The sequence below is a fragment of the Ornithodoros turicata genome, unplaced genomic scaffold, assembly GCF_037126465.1.
Source record: "Ornithodoros turicata isolate Travis unplaced genomic scaffold, ASM3712646v1 Chromosome42, whole genome shotgun sequence".
In the NCBI taxonomy this organism is placed as follows: Eukaryota; Metazoa; Arthropoda; class Arachnida; order Ixodida; family Argasidae; genus Ornithodoros; species Ornithodoros turicata.
The window spans coordinates 431,803-455,430 of NW_026999372.1; the positions used below are offsets into that span (position 1 = coordinate 431,803).

General features: G+C 44.7%; 1 protein-coding gene across 1 annotated transcript; it reads right to left on the minus strand.

The window, feature by feature from the left end:
• Positions 1-8,423: 8,423 nt before the first annotated feature.
• On the minus strand, positions 8,424-23,000 carry LOC135374094 (uncharacterized). Its single transcript, XM_064607090.1, has 8 exons — positions 22,714-23,000; positions 22,170-22,300; positions 16,486-16,642; positions 14,292-14,425; positions 12,550-12,709; positions 10,836-10,960; positions 9,722-9,878; positions 8,424-8,779 (listed from the first exon to the last, which is right to left on the minus strand). Exons 1-8 carry the CDS (start codon positions 22,785-22,787, stop codon positions 8,518-8,520), a joined length of 1,200 nt encoding a protein of 399 aa, XP_064463160.1. The 5' UTR covers positions 22,788-23,000; the 3' UTR covers positions 8,424-8,517.
• Positions 23,001-23,628: the final 628 nt, after the last annotated feature.

The window sequence follows — 23,628 nt, forward strand, 5'->3', positions numbered from 1 at the left end:
ATTAACTTCCCATTAAAATAATGATTATTGTCAGTCGCATTTTCTTTAATTTCAATTGTTGAGCACTCTTGATCACAATACAGATGGTATTGTCGCACTCAACGTCAGTGCTCAAAGAATGGGAATACGTTTTCGATGGGATTCTGCAACAGCATTTTCCCTGTTACTCATGGGGTATTTCGGTATTTGCTCGGTATTCGGTTTTCGGTATTTGCATGGGGTATTTGCTCCCGCTAAGAGCTCGCAAGCTTTTATGCACAGCGGTGAACATTGTAGAAAACACGCGTCGGTGGAGAGGAGGAAATATGGAAGCTTCTCCAAGGTGACCTGACCTGTCCTTGAGACTGATGCAAGTGAAGGAACCGATGATTCTGGAAGGATCGCTCGCTGCGCGGCGCGTCGTGGATTTCAGCCCATCGTTCAACTCCGCGTTGCCTGTTGTTGCTGTGTGGTCGCTTCAAAGATTGGCAATATGATTCCGAAAACCTGGGAAAGGCTAGGCGGACGGAGTGTTTGTCTGCAGTAATATATTCGTTGTTGGATATACAGAACGTAAAGAGGACGTAACAGGACGTCTCGAAAGGCACACGCGACAAGGCTTGTGAGAGAGGCCTGCGCTGAGCAGCACTCTGACTGCATGGAGAGCCCTCGAAAGCTTGTTGGAACGTCTACGCGTCAGACTCGAGGGGCTTAGATCAGGAGGGAATTTGCAGACCATCTCAAGGACGATGAACTGGAAGCCGAATATCAAGTGACTGTGAAATATGCAGATTGCTGCATAAAGGGAATGTCAGGTTTAGATTCTCCGCAAGATCCATGCCTGATGGCAACGGCTACCACTCAAGTGCCAGCTTCAACGAAGCGTGTACTACACGGGCGTGTGTCTGCGGTTTAAGCGTCGTCAACTCATAGTAGTCCCGCTGGGATTCGGCTTCACAAGCTTCAATATATGCGTTGCCAAGGTGACAGATATATCAGTGATTTTTGGAAAGGAGCCATACATTACACTATCAGCTTCGGAAGCCTGCTGAATGGACTCCATTGAAGTCCTGTTGGAAAGATTTGGAGACGAGCGTCGCATTGAACGACAGTACCTGACAAGTTGATGACACTTCCTCGAGGGAAAAATGCCAAGCAGGTTCGAGGGCTCAGGAGCAAAATCAAACGTTTCAGGTGTCAAAGCATTGTCTATGGAAACGGACTCCTTTGCTATAATGCTTACAACTACCATCCTTTCCATGTTGCCCACTTACGTGGCCGTGGATTATTACCATCAGAAGTCAACCGCTCGGCTCAGCCGGTTTGAGGGGCAACGGAGACGGGACAAGTGTAGAGTTGAGACTACTGTGTGAGAGTTGGTTCGAGCTATGGAATTAGACGGGGGAATTCGAAAGCTTATCCTACTTGAAGTCGAAACATTGGAACTTCTCAGGTTCACTCGATGAACCCATGAGGACAACGAGACGGGAGGGGTCAAAGGCATGGCGCTCGAGCGTAATCGAAGACTTGAACTGAAAGAGAAGAGTCGAACAGTGGATTCAAGGCACTACGGGCAGAGTCCCTTCTCTGCACCAGTGCTCATGAAATGGCGAATGAACGCTCATTCTGCTACGCATCGCAAACGCATCACGGCGCTATGCGACGCGGTGATCCTTCTGGCAGAAAAGGAAACCATTCTAGCGGCTCAAAAGCAATATTTCTGCTGTAAGAAAGGGGGTCATCGTGCAAGAATGTGCGGGGGAAAATTTGCTGGTCTGCATGCAGGGGAGGTACGCAAAGGTATATTCTTTTTTTTTTTATTCTGTGATAGTGCCGCGAAACGACTGTGGTTATGAGCAGCGTAGAGACGTGGACAGATGGAGAGAGGGCAGAGGGGTTGGTATGCGTCCTGGTACGGTTTCATCTGAAACTTTGCCGACACTCATTTGGAAAGTTTTCGGAAAACCCCGGAAAACCTCAGACAGCGCAGCCGGCGACAGGGTTCTAACCCGTGTCACCTCCCAGTCTCGGCGTGGAAAGCGATCATCTAACCACTATGCCACTGCAGCTGGTAAAGCTCTATGTGTGAACCTTTGTGGAAACGAAATCGGAAAAAAAAAGTCGGCAGAAGTCTACAGTACTAGTACGCACATGAGTGGGAGTAACTAAGACATCAAGATAGATCCTGTCGTATTGCTTCAGACGTTCACAGCAGTGATGGGCACCGTCTATACTTCAGGGAACCATTGACGGAGGAAGACAAAGAAGCCTCGTGCGCGAAGGCATTGCCAGAAAAGTGAACCTTGTTTGCAACAGATGTCACGACAAATACGTCGGCGCTTTGTTCAACTGCGCACCGGAAAGGAAGAAAATGTTTTGGAATCGATTGAGACACCGTTCATTTGTGAGGACCTTGTGACATACCCACTGGGTAACAACTACTATTATTCTTCTAAGGGAAGATAATCTAGCTAAGGAACATCGCTTCTCAGGTGCAGAGAGTGAAGCTGGAATTGGCGTGCTTTTAGTCGCTGACCACATGTGGAAGATCATGCCAAGTGAGTACGACAAAATAATGCTCAAAATAATCCAGTTGACATAACACTTCCCTGGAGAGAAAACACACGACTCAACTCTCTGTGCCTAGCACTGTTGTCACGCAAAAGGCATCATTCAGAAGCAATGCGCAATGACGGAGATGACGGTAAAGTTATTTTTCAATGTAAGGAAACCTTGCCAGAAAACTGCCAGAATATAATCCCGTCATATTCATAGGTAGGGTTTTGGAGTTAGGCACAGATGAGCTTCATGGACCGTGAGCGAACGTAATAGCATACGAACCATTTTTTTTTTCAAATGAAATTTAACTAGAGCCTGTGTAAACAGATTTCTGTGAACTTAACTGCACCGGTAAATATCTAGCTACACCGCTGCAGGAGTATGTAGCTGTACAAGTAAACCACAAGGGTCCCATGGGCGTCTCAAAATGGACGTCCCCGTCCATCACGGACGTCTTCAAGACATCAGTATGTTGCATCCGAAAAGACGTCTTTGTGGTGACGTCTATCCGACATTCCCGTGTCATTGGACAAAAGATTTCCTTGCGCTGACGTCGATCCAATATCCCTTCAAGTGCAAGTTTGGATGTATGTCATATGGTAATTATGTCATTAAAAGCAATATGATAGACGATATAATACAAGCGTCATACTAACATTCACTGGGCTCCTCCAAGCCGCATTCAATATAAAATATCTTTTAACTGTGATAATTGTGGTGCCATTGTTTTAATAAAAAATCATGTATCCGAATATATACAGGGTGTATTTTTTCTTCGATACAGGTTGTTCATAAAAAACTGTATTGGCTACGGACATCCTGACTTTCTATAATCATCTCTAGAATCACCTCTTCTGTGTGCAGCAGGAAGGAGTGAGGGGCAGGGGGTTGGTATGCGTCCTGATCCTGGTTGTTGGCCATCTGCTGCTCAGCCGTCGAATGACAAATTACCTAAAAATAGTTTCAATGACTTAACTGAATAGTAACTTTTCAATGATAAAACTTACGAATGAGAAAATCTGTTCCTTTCGGTCATGTGATACCGTAGCTGTTTTCAGAACAAAACAGCATCCGATAGATCGTACGCAAAAAAAAGAAAAAAGAAAGAAGTAACACATTTTTTTTTCTTTATTTCGTTCATGGTGCATGTTCAGAGAGGCGTCTTTCCATCACCCCCAATGCGAGAGGGTGAACCTCTCCACCACCACCTCCATAGCTCACCTCCACCTCTGTAGCTAACCTCCATAGCTCGAATAGCACGAATAGCACGAATTTTTTACGGACGGTCTATCGAACGCGTTTTGTTTCTGAAAATGGCTACGATATCGGGTGACCGAAAGGAACAGGTGTTCTCACTGGGCAACTTCATAACTTTTACAATTAAAAAGTTAATGATTCTTAGGTAATTAGTTATTGGACAGCTGAGCAACAGAGGACCAAGAACGTCTGCTGCAACAGAGATCATGAAAGTGAAAACGGGATGTCTATAACCCTTGGTTTTCTTTTTTTTAATGGACAAACTGTATCGAAGGAAAAAGCACATCCTGTATACGGACGTGCTGTACGTGGAGTAACGTGCGCCTTGAATATTACTTTTTTCCCTTAAACAAGACAGTTCCTTCTCGTGCAATTACAGCTTTTGTAGAAACTCGCCATACTTACATGATTTTAATAACATCACGCAAGTAGCAAACACGTTCCAGTACACACGCCAGTAGCAAAGAAGCTCGCGTTAGCAAATCAGCCGCACCGGCATCGACACCTCTCACCTTTCATGGTCATGAATTGCCGCCTCACGTTCTTTTCTCTTTTTTTTGTGTGTGTGTTTCTGGTTTCTCCGAGCTACAACTGCCTGCATTTGAGGAATGTAAGCATTTCGCGTGTGTTTGTTTTTGGAATAGCACGATAGAATATAACTGTGTTTCGATACTTACTTGCTGCGCTTCTGGCTGCACAATCGGTGGTTGGCGTCACGCTCCAGTGTATCCGACCTATAATGTGTGTACTGCGGGTTCGTACGTTCCTTCCCGCGAGAAGACTGGAAATTTCAAAAGTAAGGGACAAGCGCCGCATTTATACAACAGCACGCCAATGCAGCGAGCATTGGCTCGCACTTTTGAGAAAGATATCTACGGAACTGCATCTACGAGCGGAGCTCGTGTTGACACTCCAGCTGGAACGGAGGACAGCAGTGTTTCAGTTTCTAAAGACCAGTACTCTGTCTTCGAGCGGTACTGATTATTCAGTGCCAGCTCCGCTCCAGGTAGTGGCCGCGCACAGCGAACCTACTTCGGAGGAATGCGTGTACGGTAGGTCAGCTACATTTGAGCAACATGAAAGTCTGCTGCAGCTGAACCCCACTAGCACTACAGATATATCTTTTTAAACCCAGCTACTACTCTCTGTGATGCTAGTATAGCACCAGGAGGTTCAAGGAGAACATTAAAACTGTGTACTTGAGCAGAAGAACTGATGCGAACTGGATCATTGTACATGAGTGGTATTCAGCTATACTTCAAAGCAGCTATCAAAATCATTTCGAATTTTTAAGAGTTTAATCTAGGGAGCATTATCTTTGGTGGGTTTCTCAGCATGATTTTCAGTACACGTTTTACCATTGTTTTGTTCGTTTATATTATGAGGAAGCCATCATAACTTACTACAGTACCTTTGTCATACTCTCACACATCCGTGGAAGAGATTCTGAGTAAATACTGTTCTGTAGAATGTAGCGTGCATACTGTTACCTATGACTAAGTCAGTTCAAGGGGCTGTACTATGATACTGTAATATACATGTGTTATCCATTGCTTCGTCCACCAAATAACTCTTGCAGGTATTACTGAGTCTCGTAGAGAAGTTTTCTAGAAAAAATATTTAAATTAAGAAATTGGATTATTGATAATGACTTTTCTGAACTTTATTTACTCAATTTTATTCTTGTTCAGGTGCCCAAAAACATCCACTAGGGTCTTCTTATTGGTGCATCACAAGGGTTATATAGGAACAAAGACAAAAACATTCAAATATACAATAAGGCAACAAGGTTAACAGAGAAACGCGAAGTTAAGCAGAAACAATGGCACTAATACTTGTAAGAAACTCATGAGAATGAGCGAAAATGTCAGTGTGATAATGTTGTGACGAGGAGTTCAGGATTACTTGTAAACGGTTGCTTTGATGAAGCTTTGCAAAAGAGTGAGGATAAAAAACAAGAGACCTCAGAGAAGGCGAGGGCAATCAGAAGTTGATGCTCGATAGTAATTTGGGGCAATCAATGATAGAATGTATGAGCTTATATAAGAAATGACAGTCACGAACCGTTCTGCGATGAGACAATGTGGGGATAACAAGTTTGTTCAGAATATGGTAGTAGTTGTAGTATGTGCTACAACGAAGATGACGAAAATGAAAAACAGAGATGAAGCGTCGCTGAGATGAGTGATATTTAGGCAGTTCCAGGCCACTGATGCAAATTGAAGAAGAGGGAGTACAGTGGAGAAGAATAAGCGAAAGAAACAAGATGGATCCCGAGATTTTTTAGTGGTCCGCGAGATGATGCCAAGTTTACGCATCGCAGAGAACAGAAAGAACAGAATTACCAGAATTGTAAATAATACTTCTCAAACTTGTTCCAAATCACAAATCACCAAGCAAGAACATGCTTTAAATTAACAATGCCCCAGATTCTACGAAAATGATGCTGAAACTACATGTGAAGTTCAGGTATGGCACGTATAATCTGTTGCATTCAACTCATGCTGCAATATTGCGATTAGTCTAGTAAGTGTACCTGCCGTGTGGGCCTGCATTGCTTCAGATCTTGTTCACCTATGGTTTTGGTCCAATTTGGACGAAATTTGGCACAATTATTTCATGGCACATGCGTCGTCCAGAAGATATCGTTAACGAAATGGCTATATAAAAATTAGTTCTGCTTGCTCAGTTTTGCAGCAAAACCCTAATTTAGACTCACTTGAGTTCAGATGAGTATTAATAATAATAATAATGTTTGATTGGTGCCAAGAACGAAATATCCCAACAATCCTGCCAGGAGGTAACTCGTGTTTAAAAAGTACGCGTTGCTTACCATTGCAGTGAATGGGCACTGACATTGATATGTGCTCCAAAATGCGTACTAATGATACTTGTTGAACAATAAATGAGTCTGTCAGACCTGTTGGCTAGTTGGTACAAACCGATAATGAAGGCAGGAGAAATACAAATAATCCAACCACATACCACAGACAGCCGCAGCTTTCACCCCTTTTACTGGGACATCACATGAAGGGATGCAGCTTTCGGTGTATCCAGTGATGTGATGTCCTAGTAAAAGGGTTGAAAGTTGCGGCTGTCTGTGGTATGTGGAAAGTTGCGTTGTTTCCGTCGCCTTCATTACGAGATTCCTGTCATAATTCCACAGCTAAAACGATCAGTAACTTTCCAAAGAAGACGTCCATGAATATATCTTGTGGATGCGGCATGAAAACATCGAGAAGACATTCTCTACGACAGCACGTGGATCATAATGGACGTCCAAAGTATGTCATCAATGTGCCAGCAACGATGTTACGAGATTACGATTTACGTGGTTGTAAATCCTCCCGAACCTCCTGAACCTCACTCAGAATGCACAGAACGCGGTACGGTGCCATATGAACCAAATACGCAATTTGTGTTATTACCGTTCCCGGTATTTTTTTACGAAGATTGTTAGTACGTATACAGCTTTCGCCTGAATATTGCGTGCAATGTGTATCTTCTGGGAACCGCGGCCCACAAACCCGGATTGGTCCCGTATTCGATCCGCCGTAACCCCGAATAACACGAACAGAGCAATTGAACAACGAGAAGAGTGGTTCATTTCCTTACATTTTCCAAAGCAGTGCAGCGACGTTCTGCCTCCAACTGCCTTCTGCCGTTGCTTAAATAACGTATCGGAAATAGGAGCGTCTCCCCCTATCACACAAACCTTATCTTTCCCTCCAGGAAAGATGCACATGCGTCCGTTAATCAGAGGCGGATACCCACAATCAAAAACAGGTAGCGTAACTCCCATGGGCCACTGAGTCTCCAGTATGATGCTTCGATAAAGACCGTCAGCACCATCCATCCGTTGCGCGGACTACTAAAATTGTAAATAAATGACGTCAGAGGTGAAGTCCCCCATCTTTGGTGGGGAACTTCCATAACGGAATATTTGGCTGTCTTAGATGTTGTCATTTCGTCGGCATTTGTGAGGGTCTGGTATTCCAAGGAAAGAGGAAATAAGGGGGCGAAATCATTCCCGTGCTCGTTATTTGCACAGAACACCACCCCCACATTAGTTCCAGCAGTAGTCGATCAGGAAGGATCTTGCTCAGCATCATTGCATATGCCCCCTCCAGTTCGTCGCCCTCGAGAGGAATTCAGAATTTATCCCTCTGACGCTCTCGAGGCTAACGCGTAGACGCTCCAACAGGCCTTTGAGGGTCGAACGGGTCACACGAGCGCTGCTCAGTGGTGTCCCATAGTCTCCTACAAGCATCGCGGCTTGTCTCCAAAGAGACAAGCCGCGATGCTTGTATCTCGTTGTTCACAGGGTTGTTCATTGTTCACACTTACAGGGTGCTCACCGCAACTTCTGTATGTCTAGTCATGAGTATATCACTGTATGCAAAGAGTCCTTCAATCTATTACCTTTCCCGCCCTGCCTTTGCCGCAGCCATGTGTTTCCCAGATCTTGGAGCCACGTCGTTAGATCACGTGCATTTCCCGAACGTCAGTCATGTATATTTTCGATAACAATGATCGTTAGACATTGCATATCCCCTCCCCTCAAAAAAAGAAAAATAATGGGAAGAAGTTCCCAACACCCCATAAGTGAGAAGGAAGGCATTGCCGCATAGCACCTATTTATTGCCTGTCGTTGTGCCTCGATGCTCAACCATTGAAAATATCAAGAAAATAAAACTGATAATGATAATTTATAATGGTAAGTTAACCCTGCAGATACCATAACCGGCCGTCAAAGCCGCTTGTTCCCACCGACATCACAAAGATAAATGTTGACAAAGTCCGTATGGGATGTATTATATGCCCAGTGCTCTTGTTCTTGTAGAAATCACAGTGCCCCATCGACGTTCCACACATTACCGCCATCAGCTTCTTCCTCTGTGCAATGAAAGATGCAACAATCTCATCACTGCATCCTTTCCTTTTTAGCACTTCGGGAACACAGTGCTTGCTGTATTCCATGGAACTGGAAAAGATGACATTCAAATGCATGCAAACTCTGACATAGCCTTTGATCCGGTGTAACGGGAAAATCAGCGTCAGTTGTGCGTTGGCGAAAAGAGGCCGGATTAAGGTGTGTAGAAATGTGTGGGACCACGTTGCATTTGCCACATTGGCCCAATATTTGCAAGATTGGTTTCCGATATTGAAACAATATCGGTCCACTATTGGTGTGATGTTTGAGAGCATAGATTGAGAAGTTACGCGTAAAAAAAAAGAAAACAAAACTCGTTGCAAGTTAAGTTACCGTGTGAAAAATGTAACTATGTTAATAATGAGGTTCTTCAGCCGGAAACGTAACTCGCAGCTACTGAGCTACGTAAAAAGTTAATTCCAAGTTACTTCGCATTACGCACGTGCAGCGCGCATGAGCAGCTGGGTTAGACCTCGAGTTGCTTGCGGAGGAGCGCAACCCGTGGAACCCAGCCCTCTCCTTCCGATTGGTTTCGGTTCCAGTCTGTCCACCAATGTCATGATGACGTTTCTCAGGACGTTTTGCATCTTACTCCCTGTAACCGCAGAATGGTTCAGCTTCATTTCAATGGCAGCGGTTATTACTTCCTGAACAGAATACTGTCATTGATTGAATGTCACGTTTCATGGCGAACAATGCCATGAAGTAACCTGGGAGGAAGCAACAAAAAAAGTATCTGGACGTGAGTGAAAAGCGAGTTAAAAGTAACTTGGAACTTAACTTAGCCTACTGTGGCAAGGTTACCTGAAAAAGGAACGAGTTCCTCTGAAAGGAACTTAGTACCAGTAAATGTATGCCAAGATGCCATTAGATGCATTCCATGCCTCAAACCAAACGAGTTACTTGTAACTCGTTACCTCGAACTCTGTTTGAGACTACTGGTCCACTTCTTTTATCATGACTGCGGGACCGCACAAGTAGAAAACCACATACCAGCACTGTTGCTTGCGCATCTCGTTGCTCTTGTCTGCATTGTCTGGTTGTTCATTGGGTTTTAAAGTACTAACGCCGTGCTCCTGCGTGTATTTTGTGCCGCACTCAGTGTCGGCGTCGGTCACTGTTTCCTTGTTGCACTTCGGTGCAGTCCCACCTGAAACAGAACATACGAATGTATGTATAATTCAGATATCAGTAAATTAATAAGACATAAGCAGCTGATTACAGGAAATCTAACCAAGACTAGTTTAGTGGAGAATTTAGCATGAAAACGACAAGATGCTATGGGGCATTAACGACATGTGTGCTAAGTGTCTCATACGATGTTGTGCTTTTCGTGTTAAATTCTGATCAGGGGTGGCAGCACTAATCGCGGCGCCCATTCCTTAAATCGCGTTTTTGTGAATATATGGTGGGAATGTGGGGAAGGAAGTGTGTCCAGCTGCAGTACCAGTCAAAGCTGCGATCGTTGAACGATTTCAAAGAAAGTTTCAGGCACGAAGGGCGCACTTTGTTTGCCTTGTTTTCCAGCGACGAATATGAGAAGAGCCGCGTCATGTTGCACTACTTTGTGAGCAGCCCGAAACCTGCTTATCGCCTCACGTGAGCCAGCGGCAGTCTTTGTGACACAGATACGTACATACGATAAGATAAAAAGGGCTATAAGACACGATCGCATTCTCGTTATAAATTATCATGAGCGTATTGCTTTATCCTTTGTTTGCACCTTTGTTTCATGCTTTAAACCAACAGAACACAATGAATAGCTGTCAAAGAGGAGCATCCCTGGAATTTTCCGTTACGAATGAGAGCACTTTTATCGTTTGACGTCACAGTCAATGGGAAGTGGCTCGTGAGACGATCGCGCTAAGCCTCCGCCACGGAAGCGATTCTATAAATTGAATTCTGCTGTAACAATATATTGTTCGGTAAGAATATTTTACGAGAATGATTTTTACATATGTGCTTGACAAACTAAAACCAACTTTTTTTCATATAGTGAAATTACTTTTCCATGCTCCTTTAACACTGGTGTTACCAACCGGGCTGTGGCCAATGAAGCAATGAAGTGCGCATTATGCCACGATATTCTTCTCGCTGTTGTACTTACAGTTCCACTTGGAAGTTCCACATTCATCGCGTACTTGCTCGAGGAACATCTCAATAAAATCTGGATCAGTGCAACCGTAATGTTTCAGAAATCGGGGAACACAATCCTTGCTGTATTCCATTAGACTGGAAAAAAAGGTTGAAAATGAGGTGGAAAACGAAAATAGACTGGCAAATAGGAGGTAAATTAGAAATGCTTGACATACTGAGGTTTATTAAATTGTCACGTGGTCGTTGATGGGTTCTCTTAGAACAGGGCCCGTGACAATTCAGGGAGAGTGTGCGTGTCGTGGCAGTATTCTACTCGAGGGATTTCAGTGGAACAATGTTCCGTGTGTATGACACTGGAATGGGCATCTCTCAACGATTATGGTGCCGGAAAGGAGTCGAAGGGCGGTGTCTAGCTGGTGCATGATTGCGAGAGGGCAATACCCGAGACAGGTAGTGGACATAGTCTTTTCGTAAGCACAGCAAAGTGTAATAGACGGCGAACTCATATCTATTCAAATACCCCCGAAGCGGCTGAAGATGAATAAGAGAAGGATTGCATTACCGCGTGAACAGTTTACATGAGGGGGTCCCAGCAAGCGGCCCTTTCTTTGCACGAAATAAGAGTTCACGAATATGTGCGTATAATGCCTCACTATCTGTGTTCATTGCTTTGGTTCACGTCAGTCACATAATAATGGATGTGATGTCGTAAACACCGTAGCAAAGCTGCCCGTTAATCTCGGTCTAAACCCAAGAACACTCTCTCATCCCAAGGATGTTCTAAGAGAACCATGTATGAACAGGGGTGGCACCCGCAAGAAAGTCAAATCTGATCCGCAATTCATGCGTCCTCATCGTCACTGTGGGGCACTATATGGTGTACTCAGGATGTCCTCAGAACTCGATTAATGACAACTTTAGGACAGTGTGATGATACATTAGAGACGTAATCTAGTTTCGTTTAATTGTCCTTTATTTGCTTCTTCCTTTTCTTTACCAAAAATGGTAAATGATACGAAACGAATTGTCCCGATGTGTTCTATTTTACTGATTCCACTCACTTTGGTAAACAGCCGCAATTTACCTGTACCGTTCCTGTACATCCTATGACGGGCAACGAGCTCGGCGGTTTCGAAAGAAAGCATAGAGAAATATCAATTATCAAATACGGAGAAAAATCATGAGGAGCACTAAGTTCGAGAACCCCACTTCCGAAGGTATATTAGAATTCCGTTCTGAAGATAAAACACATATACTCTACAGGTACTGTTACTCAATAGTTTGTGCTTGTTAGCCTTCCGTAAATTCGAGAGTCCTGCTCGCCTCCGACACAAAGCGAAGTGTGCGCTGTCGAAGTCAATTACGCAAACGATCGAACAATACACAAGCGAGGAATTGCTTGAAGCATTAACTACCCTTCGATGAAAAGTCTGTTTCTTAATGACACTGGCTTGGTACAGTCGGGTAAGACATTTGAAAGTCAGCAGAACAGTCAGCAGTGTGACAGGATCGTTTCTCTCATGTTTCTATATTTTTTCCATGATAAATTCCTAATGTCTCATAGAACGTTTTTAGGCAGATAAATTCTACAGAGGACACTCGCCCCCAGGATTGCCCTAGAAAACGAAATAAATGAGGTGTGAGAACAGCTTTGATCCCCATATTCATTATCACAACGCGGCTGCGCAACCTTAACGTCCGCTTGCACGTAGAACAGCGCTTACCAGCATCGTAGTCTGTGCACCTCAGCGGGGCTCATATCCCTAGGTTGTAGGTCTGCACGATGTTTTGGAGCTATGGTTCCGTGCTCATCCGCATATTTGTAATCGCAAATTTTCCTCGCGTTGGATAATTGCTCGTCATCGCACTGTGGTGCAGGGACGCCTGAAAACGAAATATGTGGTATAAGCAGAGTCCCCCAACAAACACGCGTCAGGAATGTAAGAAGAGACTGTTCTTCCTAGACCGTTTTCTGTCCCAAACATCAGTGGCCCTCTTCCTCGCAGGATTTTCTAAAATTCTTTGTGGACCTTACGTTAACTGGGGGCTGGTCAAAGGGAAGCTTCCGTAGATCTGGGACCAATAGGAGGAGATATCGTCCCCCCGTTCACTTCCCTGTTCTCTCGAGTATATTGGCATTCGTTCTCAACCTTGGAACGTCAGGCGTCGATTGGAATTGGCGAAGAGCGTGTATCTTATGCTAGTGGGGCATCGCCATGTAAGAGTGCTAACACCGAAGATAACAATACAAGCAGCAGAGACAGCTAGCGAACCTAACAACTTTTTTTTTTTACACGGGAGCGACACGCTAACAAGACATCTGAAACTACATCCCTCTGCTCCAAACTCCAAAGGCCGAAACGCGTGGGCCTTTTCTTCCCGCACCAAAACGCCGCACAGTCGTGGGCCTTTCACGACGTCATGGTCATGACTGTGGCGTTTGCGACCGCCCGAAACGCACGGGACGCCTATATAGCAAGAGATCCGGCGTGCAACGGGTACCAGTTCTTTTTGTTAACACTGTCTACGTTTAAAATTTTTATAATACGTGCTCCAGCAACAACGGATGTCGCCTAGACAACTCGAGAATTAATATTTCTTTGCCTCCAGCGGCCGTCGTGAGCAATCACTGGTCGAAATGGGGCAAAAGTCTCGCGTGTGTGTGCCTGGTCCAGCAGCCTAAGATGCCTTCTGTGACCTAACTGTCCTACATTCGCTTGTCCTAGTTCCTTCCTGTCTTAGGGTGGTCCGTTTAATTCCTTTTCCTTCTCTTTTTCCTACCAGTCACCCTGTTAGGCACGTGAGTTGTCTCGTGGAAATTAAACTTCTGCTGGTTTGAGTCGTTCATCCCCCTAGTTGTGTTCAGTTTCGCACTTTATATTACGCACAGAAGATGTTCTGTGATCTCTTTGCGGACTCCTGACTGGTTGCTGCAGAACAAGAGATGCAAAATTTTCGGACATTTTGAAGCGCTCGAAGAAAAAAGAAAGGATTTTGATTTTTCTGTTTTTTTTCAGAATACTTTTTAAATATGGAAAGAGACGCGGTTACTGCTGAGTCGAAGCATTGCCGCCCAAAGCACAGCATACAATGAGCTACTGCTCATCCTCTTGGCATAAATGCTGAGCAGATCATCCCATGGGACAGCGATAGGTAATTAGAACATCGTGTGCACTCCGACTAGAACTCCGACATTATGCGATCGCGATGGCGATCGCTTGAAGCGGCCAGACGGAGCACTAAGTTGGTGGTTGTTGGCGGATTAGAGGTGCCTAAGGCATTGTTGGCGGGCAGGAACCCATCAGAGGGACGAACATTCACATTTTTCAATTTTGTCGCCGGGAAATTCTGGGCTATTTTTCCAAAGACGAGGAAAATACACAAAAAAACGGTTTATTCCTCAAAATTTTCGTTTTTCCCGGGGCTTCGCATCTCTATCCAGAACGTCACTTTGAATAACACCCACCTGTACAGTCCCACTTGGATGTTCCACACTCAGTTCGTATTTGCTCGAAGAACACCTCAAGAAAATCTGGATCACTACATACGAACTCTTCTTGGAGTATTTTCGGAACACAATCCTTGTTGTATTGCATTAGACTGGAAAGAGTTGCATGCAAAGACGAGATAAATTGCAGATATTCGTAACGTAGTGAGGGCTAAGAAATTGTCACATGGCCATTGATTGGGCCTCTTAGAATAAGCAAGAAGGCGCGCTGCGCGGGAGATGTGAAAAAAAATCGTCTCTCTCTTTCTCTCTCTCTGCATTGACTACGTTAAACGTAAAACGTGATAATTCACGGTAATGTCAGTGTGTGTGGCGCCAGGTTTCCACCCCGACTCATGGGATTTCCGGTTAGCGATATTACGTTAGTACCACATAAGAGTGGCTTTCTTATAAATTATTGCGCCGGAAAGAAGTAGAAGGGCGGTGACTATCTGGTGCACGACAGTGACAGGACTCTGAGATATAGAGTAGACAGACACACAGAAAAGTTCTCTCTTACACAGCAAAAAGGTTAATTGACGACGAAACCCGTATATATTGAAAAACCTCCGAAGCGGGGGAAGACGAATAAGAGGGGTACTGCTTGCGCAATTGTCACGTGTTTTTTTTTTCCTTTTGGGGGGTCCCCTCGAGCGGCCCTGTGTTTGCACAAAAGATATGTTCATGAATATCTGTCCATAACGCATCAGTATCCACGTGTTGTATTACGTTGGTTGTAGTCTGTCAAACCAGTGTATGAGCTTTTGTTTCAGTACGCTAGAGCGAGGATCTTACGATCTAAATATGAGGACATCACAGTGGATGTAATCCCCCCTCGCCCCACGCTGGCCCATTGACCTCGCTCGTAAAAGACTGAATGGATATTTTCTTACCCCGTGCCCTCAGTTCGCATGAACCTTTAACGCGTCAACCATAACCCTTTGAATATCATGCCAATGATCAGTACGATTCCCAGAAAAACAGTCTTTGAACTCTTCCTGAGGAACTTTCTTTACTTCTTTGCCGGTAGATTGAATTTTCAGTCATTCTATATTTGGACTTCAAGATTGTGTTCTCGAGTGTTTTTAAAGTTGAGCAAACCGTTTTCTTCAGTTTTACATGTCTCTTCTGTGAATTAGTGCAGACCGCTTGTCTTATGTAACCATTTTCGTTGATTATGGTATCCCGTTTGTGCGTGGTTTGTGTTATTTAGGCTAGAAGGAACGGTGTCCGAATGACCATCTCCGTAAACAGCAGCACTGAAAGAAGCCATGTTCCCAGCGAGCTTGTCCTGCATGAAAGGTGAAAGATGAAAGTCACTGAAAAGGTTAGACAGCGGTAGGACTCGAACCCACACCTTCTGCATCTCTGTGACTGAAACAACCGTAGATCCCTTTTCTGTGAAACCCGTATTTTGTGCAAACAAAGGGCGCTTGTCGAACAATCTTCTAGAAAACTATTGAAACAACCATACGTGGTAAACGCGCAGAACACCTCGATTATTCCCCCGCTTCAGAAGTTTATAAATATACAGGGTGTTTCTTTTTAGCTCCAACGCATTTTCTTAACAGGGGTAGTTGGCTTAGGAAGCATTTAGTTTTTTCATTGGATTACTCGGCAGGGGTGCTACTAGGAAACCGTATTTTTTCCCAAATTAGGGGACTAATTAACATTGGCTCGAACATTGACAGTAACTTGGAGTACATTGCAATTGCTATATTAAAGCCTGATATCCTCGTGATCCGCTCAAACCGCTGATGAAGCACAAAAGTAATCTCAGCGTGTGCCACAGACCTAACTATTTCAGCTCTGCCGTCTGCTGAGGAGGGCTTCGCTCTGTTTGAGAAAACTTTTATTGCTACGTGTTTATGTCTTCTCCGTTTCTCCGGTGTCGTATGTCTTATCCGCGGACTTCCGTGGGGGATCTGTGTCTTGTTACAGTGCCTCCGGAAACGCTGAGGCCGGAAACTCTCACAGACATGCCCCCTCCCCCCCTCATTGTCGCTCGTGCTTCTCAGTTACTCGTTCATTCAAACATCAGCTATAGCGCAACGCACAGGAAATACCTTAGGAAGACCTACTCTAGCAGTGAGTGGAACGGGATGAGAGCAGCTTTCATCCACATATTCAATGTCATAATGCGGCTGCGCAACTTCAACGGGAAAGCGCTTACCAGCAACGTTTTTTGTGCACCTTGTCTCGGCCCTGATCTCTCGGTTGCAGGTCTGCACGACGCTTTGGAGCTATGGTTCCATGTTCCTTTTTATATCTGTACTCGCAAATGAATTTGGCGTCGGGTAAGCTTTGCTTGCACTGTCGTGGAGGGACGCCTGATAACGAAGTATGTGGTATAAGCAGAGTGCCCCAACAAACATTCGTCAGGAATTTAAGAAGGGACTTCTCCCTGGACTGTTCTCTGCCCCAAATACCAGTGGCCCTCTTAGACTTCCAATTGCTTCGGTATCCAAATTTGTTTGAGGATTCTACAAAATTAGCTTAGTAGTATATAGAACGAAGTACTCTGCGTCAGGTGGGAGCTGGTCAAAGAGAAACTTCCGTGAATCAGGGGCCAACGCGAGGATATTTCGTGTCTGAAAATACCACTGCGTGGAGTCGCTCGTCCAGTACCTCCCCGCCCATATAGTCCCTTTCTGGTCCCTGATCTCTCAAGCACATGCACATTCCTTCTCAGTCTTGGTACATCAGACGTCAAGTATATTGGTCCGCGACGAGTATATATATCATCTCTTGGTGGTACATCGCAAACCAAAAGTGCTAAAACCGAAGACAATACAAACAGCATAGACAAGAAGCGAGTGCTGCACACGATTGACACGGTTAGAATACCTGAAAAACTGCATCTCTCTGCTCCAAGGTCCAAGGGGCGAAACCCGTGGGAACTTTTGTTTTGGCATGAAAACGCTAGTGCACATTGCGTCCAAGTCAACCCCATAGCGCGCACAAAACGCATTGGACATCTCTAGGACGAGCGATCTGGAGTGGGATGCGCAGCTGGTTCTTATATTCTTTACAACGCATGCCCCACTCATGACGGATGTCTCACGGGCACGTCAAGAATTAGTATTTCCTCCTTGCCTTGTGTGACTGATGCAGTCATAACAGAAATCAATGATCGGAATGGGGAAACAACACTCTCGTCTCGGTGTCCTTATTCACCCAGCCTTAGATTTTGTGATCTAACTGCATTACTTTCGCTTGACCTGATTGCCTTCGTCTCAGGTTGGCCGGTGTTTTTCTTCACAGTTAGGGTAATGTGGGGCAAGATAATACACCGGGCAATGTCCAACATTTTTTGATCGACGCCGCCTCTCTCAGAGACGCGTTGCCCCATGCGCTTCAAACTTTCCTCATAGGTGGCTCTGCATGTCCGCTTTATTGCACGCGAGAATTGTCCGGATTGGTATATGCGTTGAAGAGAAAACAAACTCGTTTACTTTTGCTGGAATGTAAAGACCGAGAAAAAAGGTGCGATTTTCTGCAGTCCCTTTGCTTGTCGTCTGCGCATCAGCGTATCGCAAGTGTATTCTGTCAATGTAAGTCCAAATCCTATTACTTTATTCATTCAACTAGATATATGCAGAATATGGGTACTCTCGGTTATCCGGTGTTTAACTGAAATATTAAAGCATCCGGTGGTGTCCACGGGGTAAGACATGACAACTCAACGTAATTTAGACGTAACGCAATTTTAATTTACTATTAGGTGGCCTTATGCTGGTTACTCAGACATTCCTCTTTTGCATACTGACTATAATTTTCCTGTGCCCTAGAATGTTTGCAGCAAAGCTGAAGTGCACTCAAAAGCAAGCCATCAGACTGGTGGTGCCTCGTTTGCAAAGGACGGTGGAGGGAAATGGCACCAGGTTCTGTCTGGTTTTATCGCTCGTCATGTACGGGGTGTGTGTTCAAGTGGGCCGTGTAGGTGCTTGAATTAGATCTAATTTGTACAGTTCATTACAGCGGCGTGCCTTATCTTGCCCCACGCTTTGCGTTTTTAAATTTCTTATTCTGTGTTTATTTTTGAATCTGTTACGTCCGTTCTGATTTCTAGATCACAAGCTCTATACCTGTCAGAATGTGCCTATGGGTGTTTTTAAAGAAAATACACGAAACAAACAAATCTATATTCAGTTCCTAATTTCTGACTCATCTTGCCGTACTACCTTAGTCCAATTTTTCTTGCCAGTCATGTTTAATTGTATGTGCAAGTTTGAGTCACGTGGTCGTCTCTCTAGTTATGCCCAGGCCAGGGTTTCTTTTCTTAATTTTTTACATTATTCAGAGAACACTTCCTGTGATCCCTGCACTAGGTGCACTCTTTAGTCCATTATTGGACCCGTATGGAAAACCAGAATTACCAATACATGTCCAGTATGGGAGTGCAACCAGGCTTGATATTGCACGAATATGGTCTCCCCATATTGGCAAGCCCATTTTGCCCCATTTCAAAGCCCAATGTCAAAGAGGAGCCCGTGTTCTCCGGTACAATGCACACCACTGCTATTACTTCTCTCTTGTTTATGTTTTTTTTTTCTTCAGATCTTATTGATCCACGTTGTATAGCATTACAAAAACAACACTGTATCGCCATAAAAACGAAGAACAGGTGCTATGCCCAACTTGCTGAAGGACCCAGGCAGTCCCACGGAACTGCCATTGCCAAACATCCCTCAGCAGTCTCCTTTGGAATCCCAACAGTGTATGGACCAAAAATTTCTAACTCCCTCCTAGAGTACAAAGGAGCGGAACACTTTCGTGATGGTGACAGGAATACACATCAGCGACACACTGCCTGCAGTAACTTGAAAGCACCTAGCGTTATTGAAGAGATATCCCTTCCTATCAAACATCCTATGTTCCTACTATGACATTCCTATGTTTTCTACTTGACCGGCCGCAATTCCGTTATCATTAGAGGAGCCTGCGACATTTTAGCCCGAATCAAACGTCCGAACCGAGTCTGTGTTGCGCATGCGCATTAGTTCTAGGACGCACGATTTTGCTCAAACGCTCATGCTGTCAGTCGGTTCGACGGATTGGCATTGGTATCACGAAGAAAAATGGTGGCTGTTTGCAGCAAGTGGAAAGTTTGGTTGTTGAGTTTCAGTGCATCTTAGTGGCATTGCGACGTATGTTGACTCTCTCGAAAGATGTGTATCCTCTGCGGGAAGTTGTTGGATGTAAGGACGTACTGAATTGGGCATTTCACGTGCTTCAACGTCCAATCTTGCCGTGCTGCTTGGGCATTTGGTACAACACAGGTACGTACCATTTTCTGCATTTTCAGTCAATATGGGTTGCACATGGGCAATACGGGGTCCATATTGTCAGGATTTTCCCTATATTGGCTCAAACTTTACAAAATTGGCCCATATTGACAGGGCTAAGGCAGTATGAGGAAAATCCTGGTGAAACTGGTCCCATATTGTACCTGCATTGCCAATGACTAGCCAATATGGGGGTCCAATATTGTGTCGTGCGTGGGCATAATCGCTAAAACACTCCATGCAAGACCCCGTAAAGGACATAACTGCAACAAGTAAGCCTGAAAAGTTCTCCTGTATCGAAACTTCTAGCTGTCGTAAGAAATGAGCATCGCTGTAGCCGACTTTCTTACAGTATTCAATATGGCAGCTCCCATTGTCCTGACAGGCCGATAGACCACTGACAGTCAAGCTACTAATGTTTTATGCCATCTGATTCGCTGCACTCGAAATATTGTAATATTGCTTCAGGATTCACTTAAATATGGTTCGGGACGATACGTCAAGCCCATAAAACTTCCCTAAAACTGATCAGCGCCCAGAGGCTCAAGGTGTGAACGCCCTAGCGTGCAAAGACGATTCAGCATTGCGTGAAGCTCGCGGCCTATAGAAGGCCACGTGCTATGCGCCAGTACCTAGGCATCCATAAACGACTGGGAGCGTCACAGGTGGACGCCCCTTTCTGTATATCTGCCCGATATCGCGTGTCGGCAGTTTTAAAATTTTTCCTAGTCCTGACGGAATTCTTTAATGGCATGGAGTGTTGCGATAGAGAAAGGAACTCGGGATTGCACTGCGGAAGTTCGATTTTCGATGGACCTACAGGGTGTCTCAACCAAAGCAGTAAGAAACACATATGTTGTGTTAGTCTTGAGTTAATACCCCAAGCCATTCCTCACTTCAATGTTGCTTGTGTGAGATAATAAAGTAAATTTAGACATCTCACACCTTATTTTTAATCGCGACAGCAAACAACACTCGCATTCTCCAAATCACGGAATACAAGTTATACGTATAGTGTTTGTGCTACCTCCATTCACTTCCACTTTGATGCCCATGCATCGACGGAGATGGACCGCCCTAAGTAAGCTTTTGAGCCTTCAGTTCTGGAGAGCGCTTTTCTTTCTTTACATTTCTGTTTCTGGCCTATTGGTCTAATGGTTCCGTTAGGACTGGCCCTGATGGATTTTTCGATCGGGAATGGACTCGATGGCTTCAGGATGCCTTTCAACTGGACGAGGCAGATTTTAGTAGTTTCGCCCGCCAAAAAGCGCTGTTCACAATGTTTGTGAGGACTTATGACAGTAATTCGCACCGTCTTGGTAGCTACGGGCGTTCTAATGAACACCTAAGGCCTTATTAGATTCCTATAGTTGTTTTTGAATTCTTTCTTCTTAGAGTATGTTGCTGCATAGTGTCGATGTTGTTTTGAATGTGAAGAGCGAAGCACTCGCCACATTTCTTGAGGTAGATTATCTTGAATTGTTAACATTCGCCTGCAATATTGTTCAAGCTGACTACAAAAACGTTTTACCACACTGCAAATTTATGCAAAAGTGCGCAGTTTGTGAAGCCTGACAGTAACGGCTGCGTGTTGTACTTCGATGCTTGAAACAGAAACGTACGTAGAAGTAATCAAATAAGTGTTAATGCTGAGGAGAAAGGGCAGCCTACTCCTCCGTCTAATACTACTGATGCCACTACATCTTCCCCGCCTGGCCTCGGACTCCCATATGCGCTACAACTGAGCAAACACTACTTCTCGTGTCATACTTAATACCAATCTTATCCGACACAATTGCCAGGGCATGAATATGATTTAAAAGATTTGCTTATTGGTCGACGTTTGTACTTTCACTGATATACGTTCTTGTTCATTATTTTTACACGACTAGCGAGCTATACAGCGGTATGAGCGAGCATGAGAACGGGCATTGGAATGAAATGGGCACATATGAGAGCACGGGAATGCGAGCTATCGAAACAAATAGAAGAATCCTATCGGTCGGAGAAAATGCCGACTTGTCGGCAGCCTGCTCAGGACGATGTCGTCTCAACACATGAGTTTCCCGAGGAGTACAGATTGTGATCACAGAAAACCATGCATAAAGCTCGTTTAGTTAGCCTGAACGACTCGTTCACGAGCCTCGCGCAAGAGCTGGTGTCAAGTCAGGGGCAGAAGTGATGCATATAACGCGCGTTATGAGATAACGAAGTTGAAGTTCGGACCCCAGCTTTCACTCTCGTTACGCTGAATGTGCGCCCCCAGGACTGAATACCGGAGAAGGAAGTTTTTCGTCGCGCTTTAAGATATGAGCGCACGACGCAGTGTGTTTAACGTGCTTCGCTTAATGCAGCCTCTCGGAACAACTTGTAAACTGTCACGAAATTGCTGCCGTCGTTCTGTGTCGGATTTGTAGCCGAAACCTTGGTATGAGGTAACTACGGACCACGTTAGCACTTGAGTCAGCGAGGGCGGTAAAATGATAACGTTTTGAGGTTGCATTATGCGGTCAGAGGATGCCATTAGGATGCATTATGCGGTCAGAATTCTTTCCGCTGTTATACTCACATATCGGGTTGGGTGTTGGACAATTTTTTAATCTTGTCTCTATCTCCGTCGCAGACTGTAGAGCAGCAGCGGGGTGGCATCCTTTGTCTTCTAGGAGTTTAGGAACGCAATACTTGTTGTATTTTAACATACTGGAAAAGATGGCATAGAAAAACTTGTTAAATGACAGGGAGCATCTGATGGAAATTGCAGCCTGACATGGCATTCAGTCGGGCGTACTTAAATTGATGAACGCTGGACAGATGAAGCACGAAACAGGATATGGTTCCCGTCTTTTGGTGCTACATTTGCATTAGCGCGACTTTCCCTTATTGTGACGCAACATTAGCACGACATTCATTCATTTATTCTGACGCTGCACTAGCGTTGCCTCTTCTTCAGTTACGCAGTTCAGTACTCGTGACGCAAGGTCGTAGAAATATCAGATTTCCATTACTAAGGCCGTTTCTACAGATGTGGATTGGGGTGTGGGTGTGTGAAGAGGTGCTTTTTTTTCTGATGACACCGCCGTGCAACCACTTCGTGCACGCGAAAAAACACTCACCAACAGAGTAATCTTATATTCCCAGTTGGCTCAATTGGATCATTTGGTTTTCGGGGAATGCCGCCGTGTTCCATTTCAAATCTTTTGTAGCAGTCAATGTTGGCCTCGGATATTGTTGTGGAGTCGCACGTTGCTGCAAAGGGGCCTGCAAACGAATCATATGATATGCGGACACACGTAATGCAAATCACACGCTATTTGGATTCTGCATGCACTTCTTAAATATGAGCTTCACCACATAGCACGCTCCTAGCTAACCATCATCGCGAACGACGGCCTTTTTGTCCCTGATTGTAAACAAGAGGCGGAGCTTATTTTGATCCCATTGATGCGTACTATAAGCTCAGAATAGGGTCCGCCTCCAGTTTTCCACAGATCACGATTAAGAACGTTGTCATCCGAGATGATGGTTAGCTAGGACGGTGCTGTCCCATGCAACACACCAAAATTGGCCGAATAAGGGATCAATGTGGGCTGCCAGGTTGGCCAATACTGGTCTCAGGTGGGCATGAAAAGTGCAACCAGGTACCCTATTGAACCAATATTGGCTGCCTATATCGGCAAACATTTATTTTCCATATTGCGCCATCTGTGATAACGTCAACGATGAGCCCGGGTAACGGTAGTAATATTGATGTGATTTTTTAAAATTTGTTTCTGTAGATTGTTCAGCCAATATGGGTTCGACTTATGTGCTGCCTGGGGGTGGTGTAGTTCATTCTAATAGCGTAGAGTTACCAGTGGTAATTCAATACTACTCCATAAAACTGCAAGTTCACTGCAGCTCGATTTCTATCGATGGGGATGCATCATGCAGTTTTTTTTTATGTACATAATTTTTACAAAATTATTATGGGGACTAACCTGGTACGTTTTTTGCTGCCAGGCGGACGTCCTGTTTGATAGCCTGTTCGG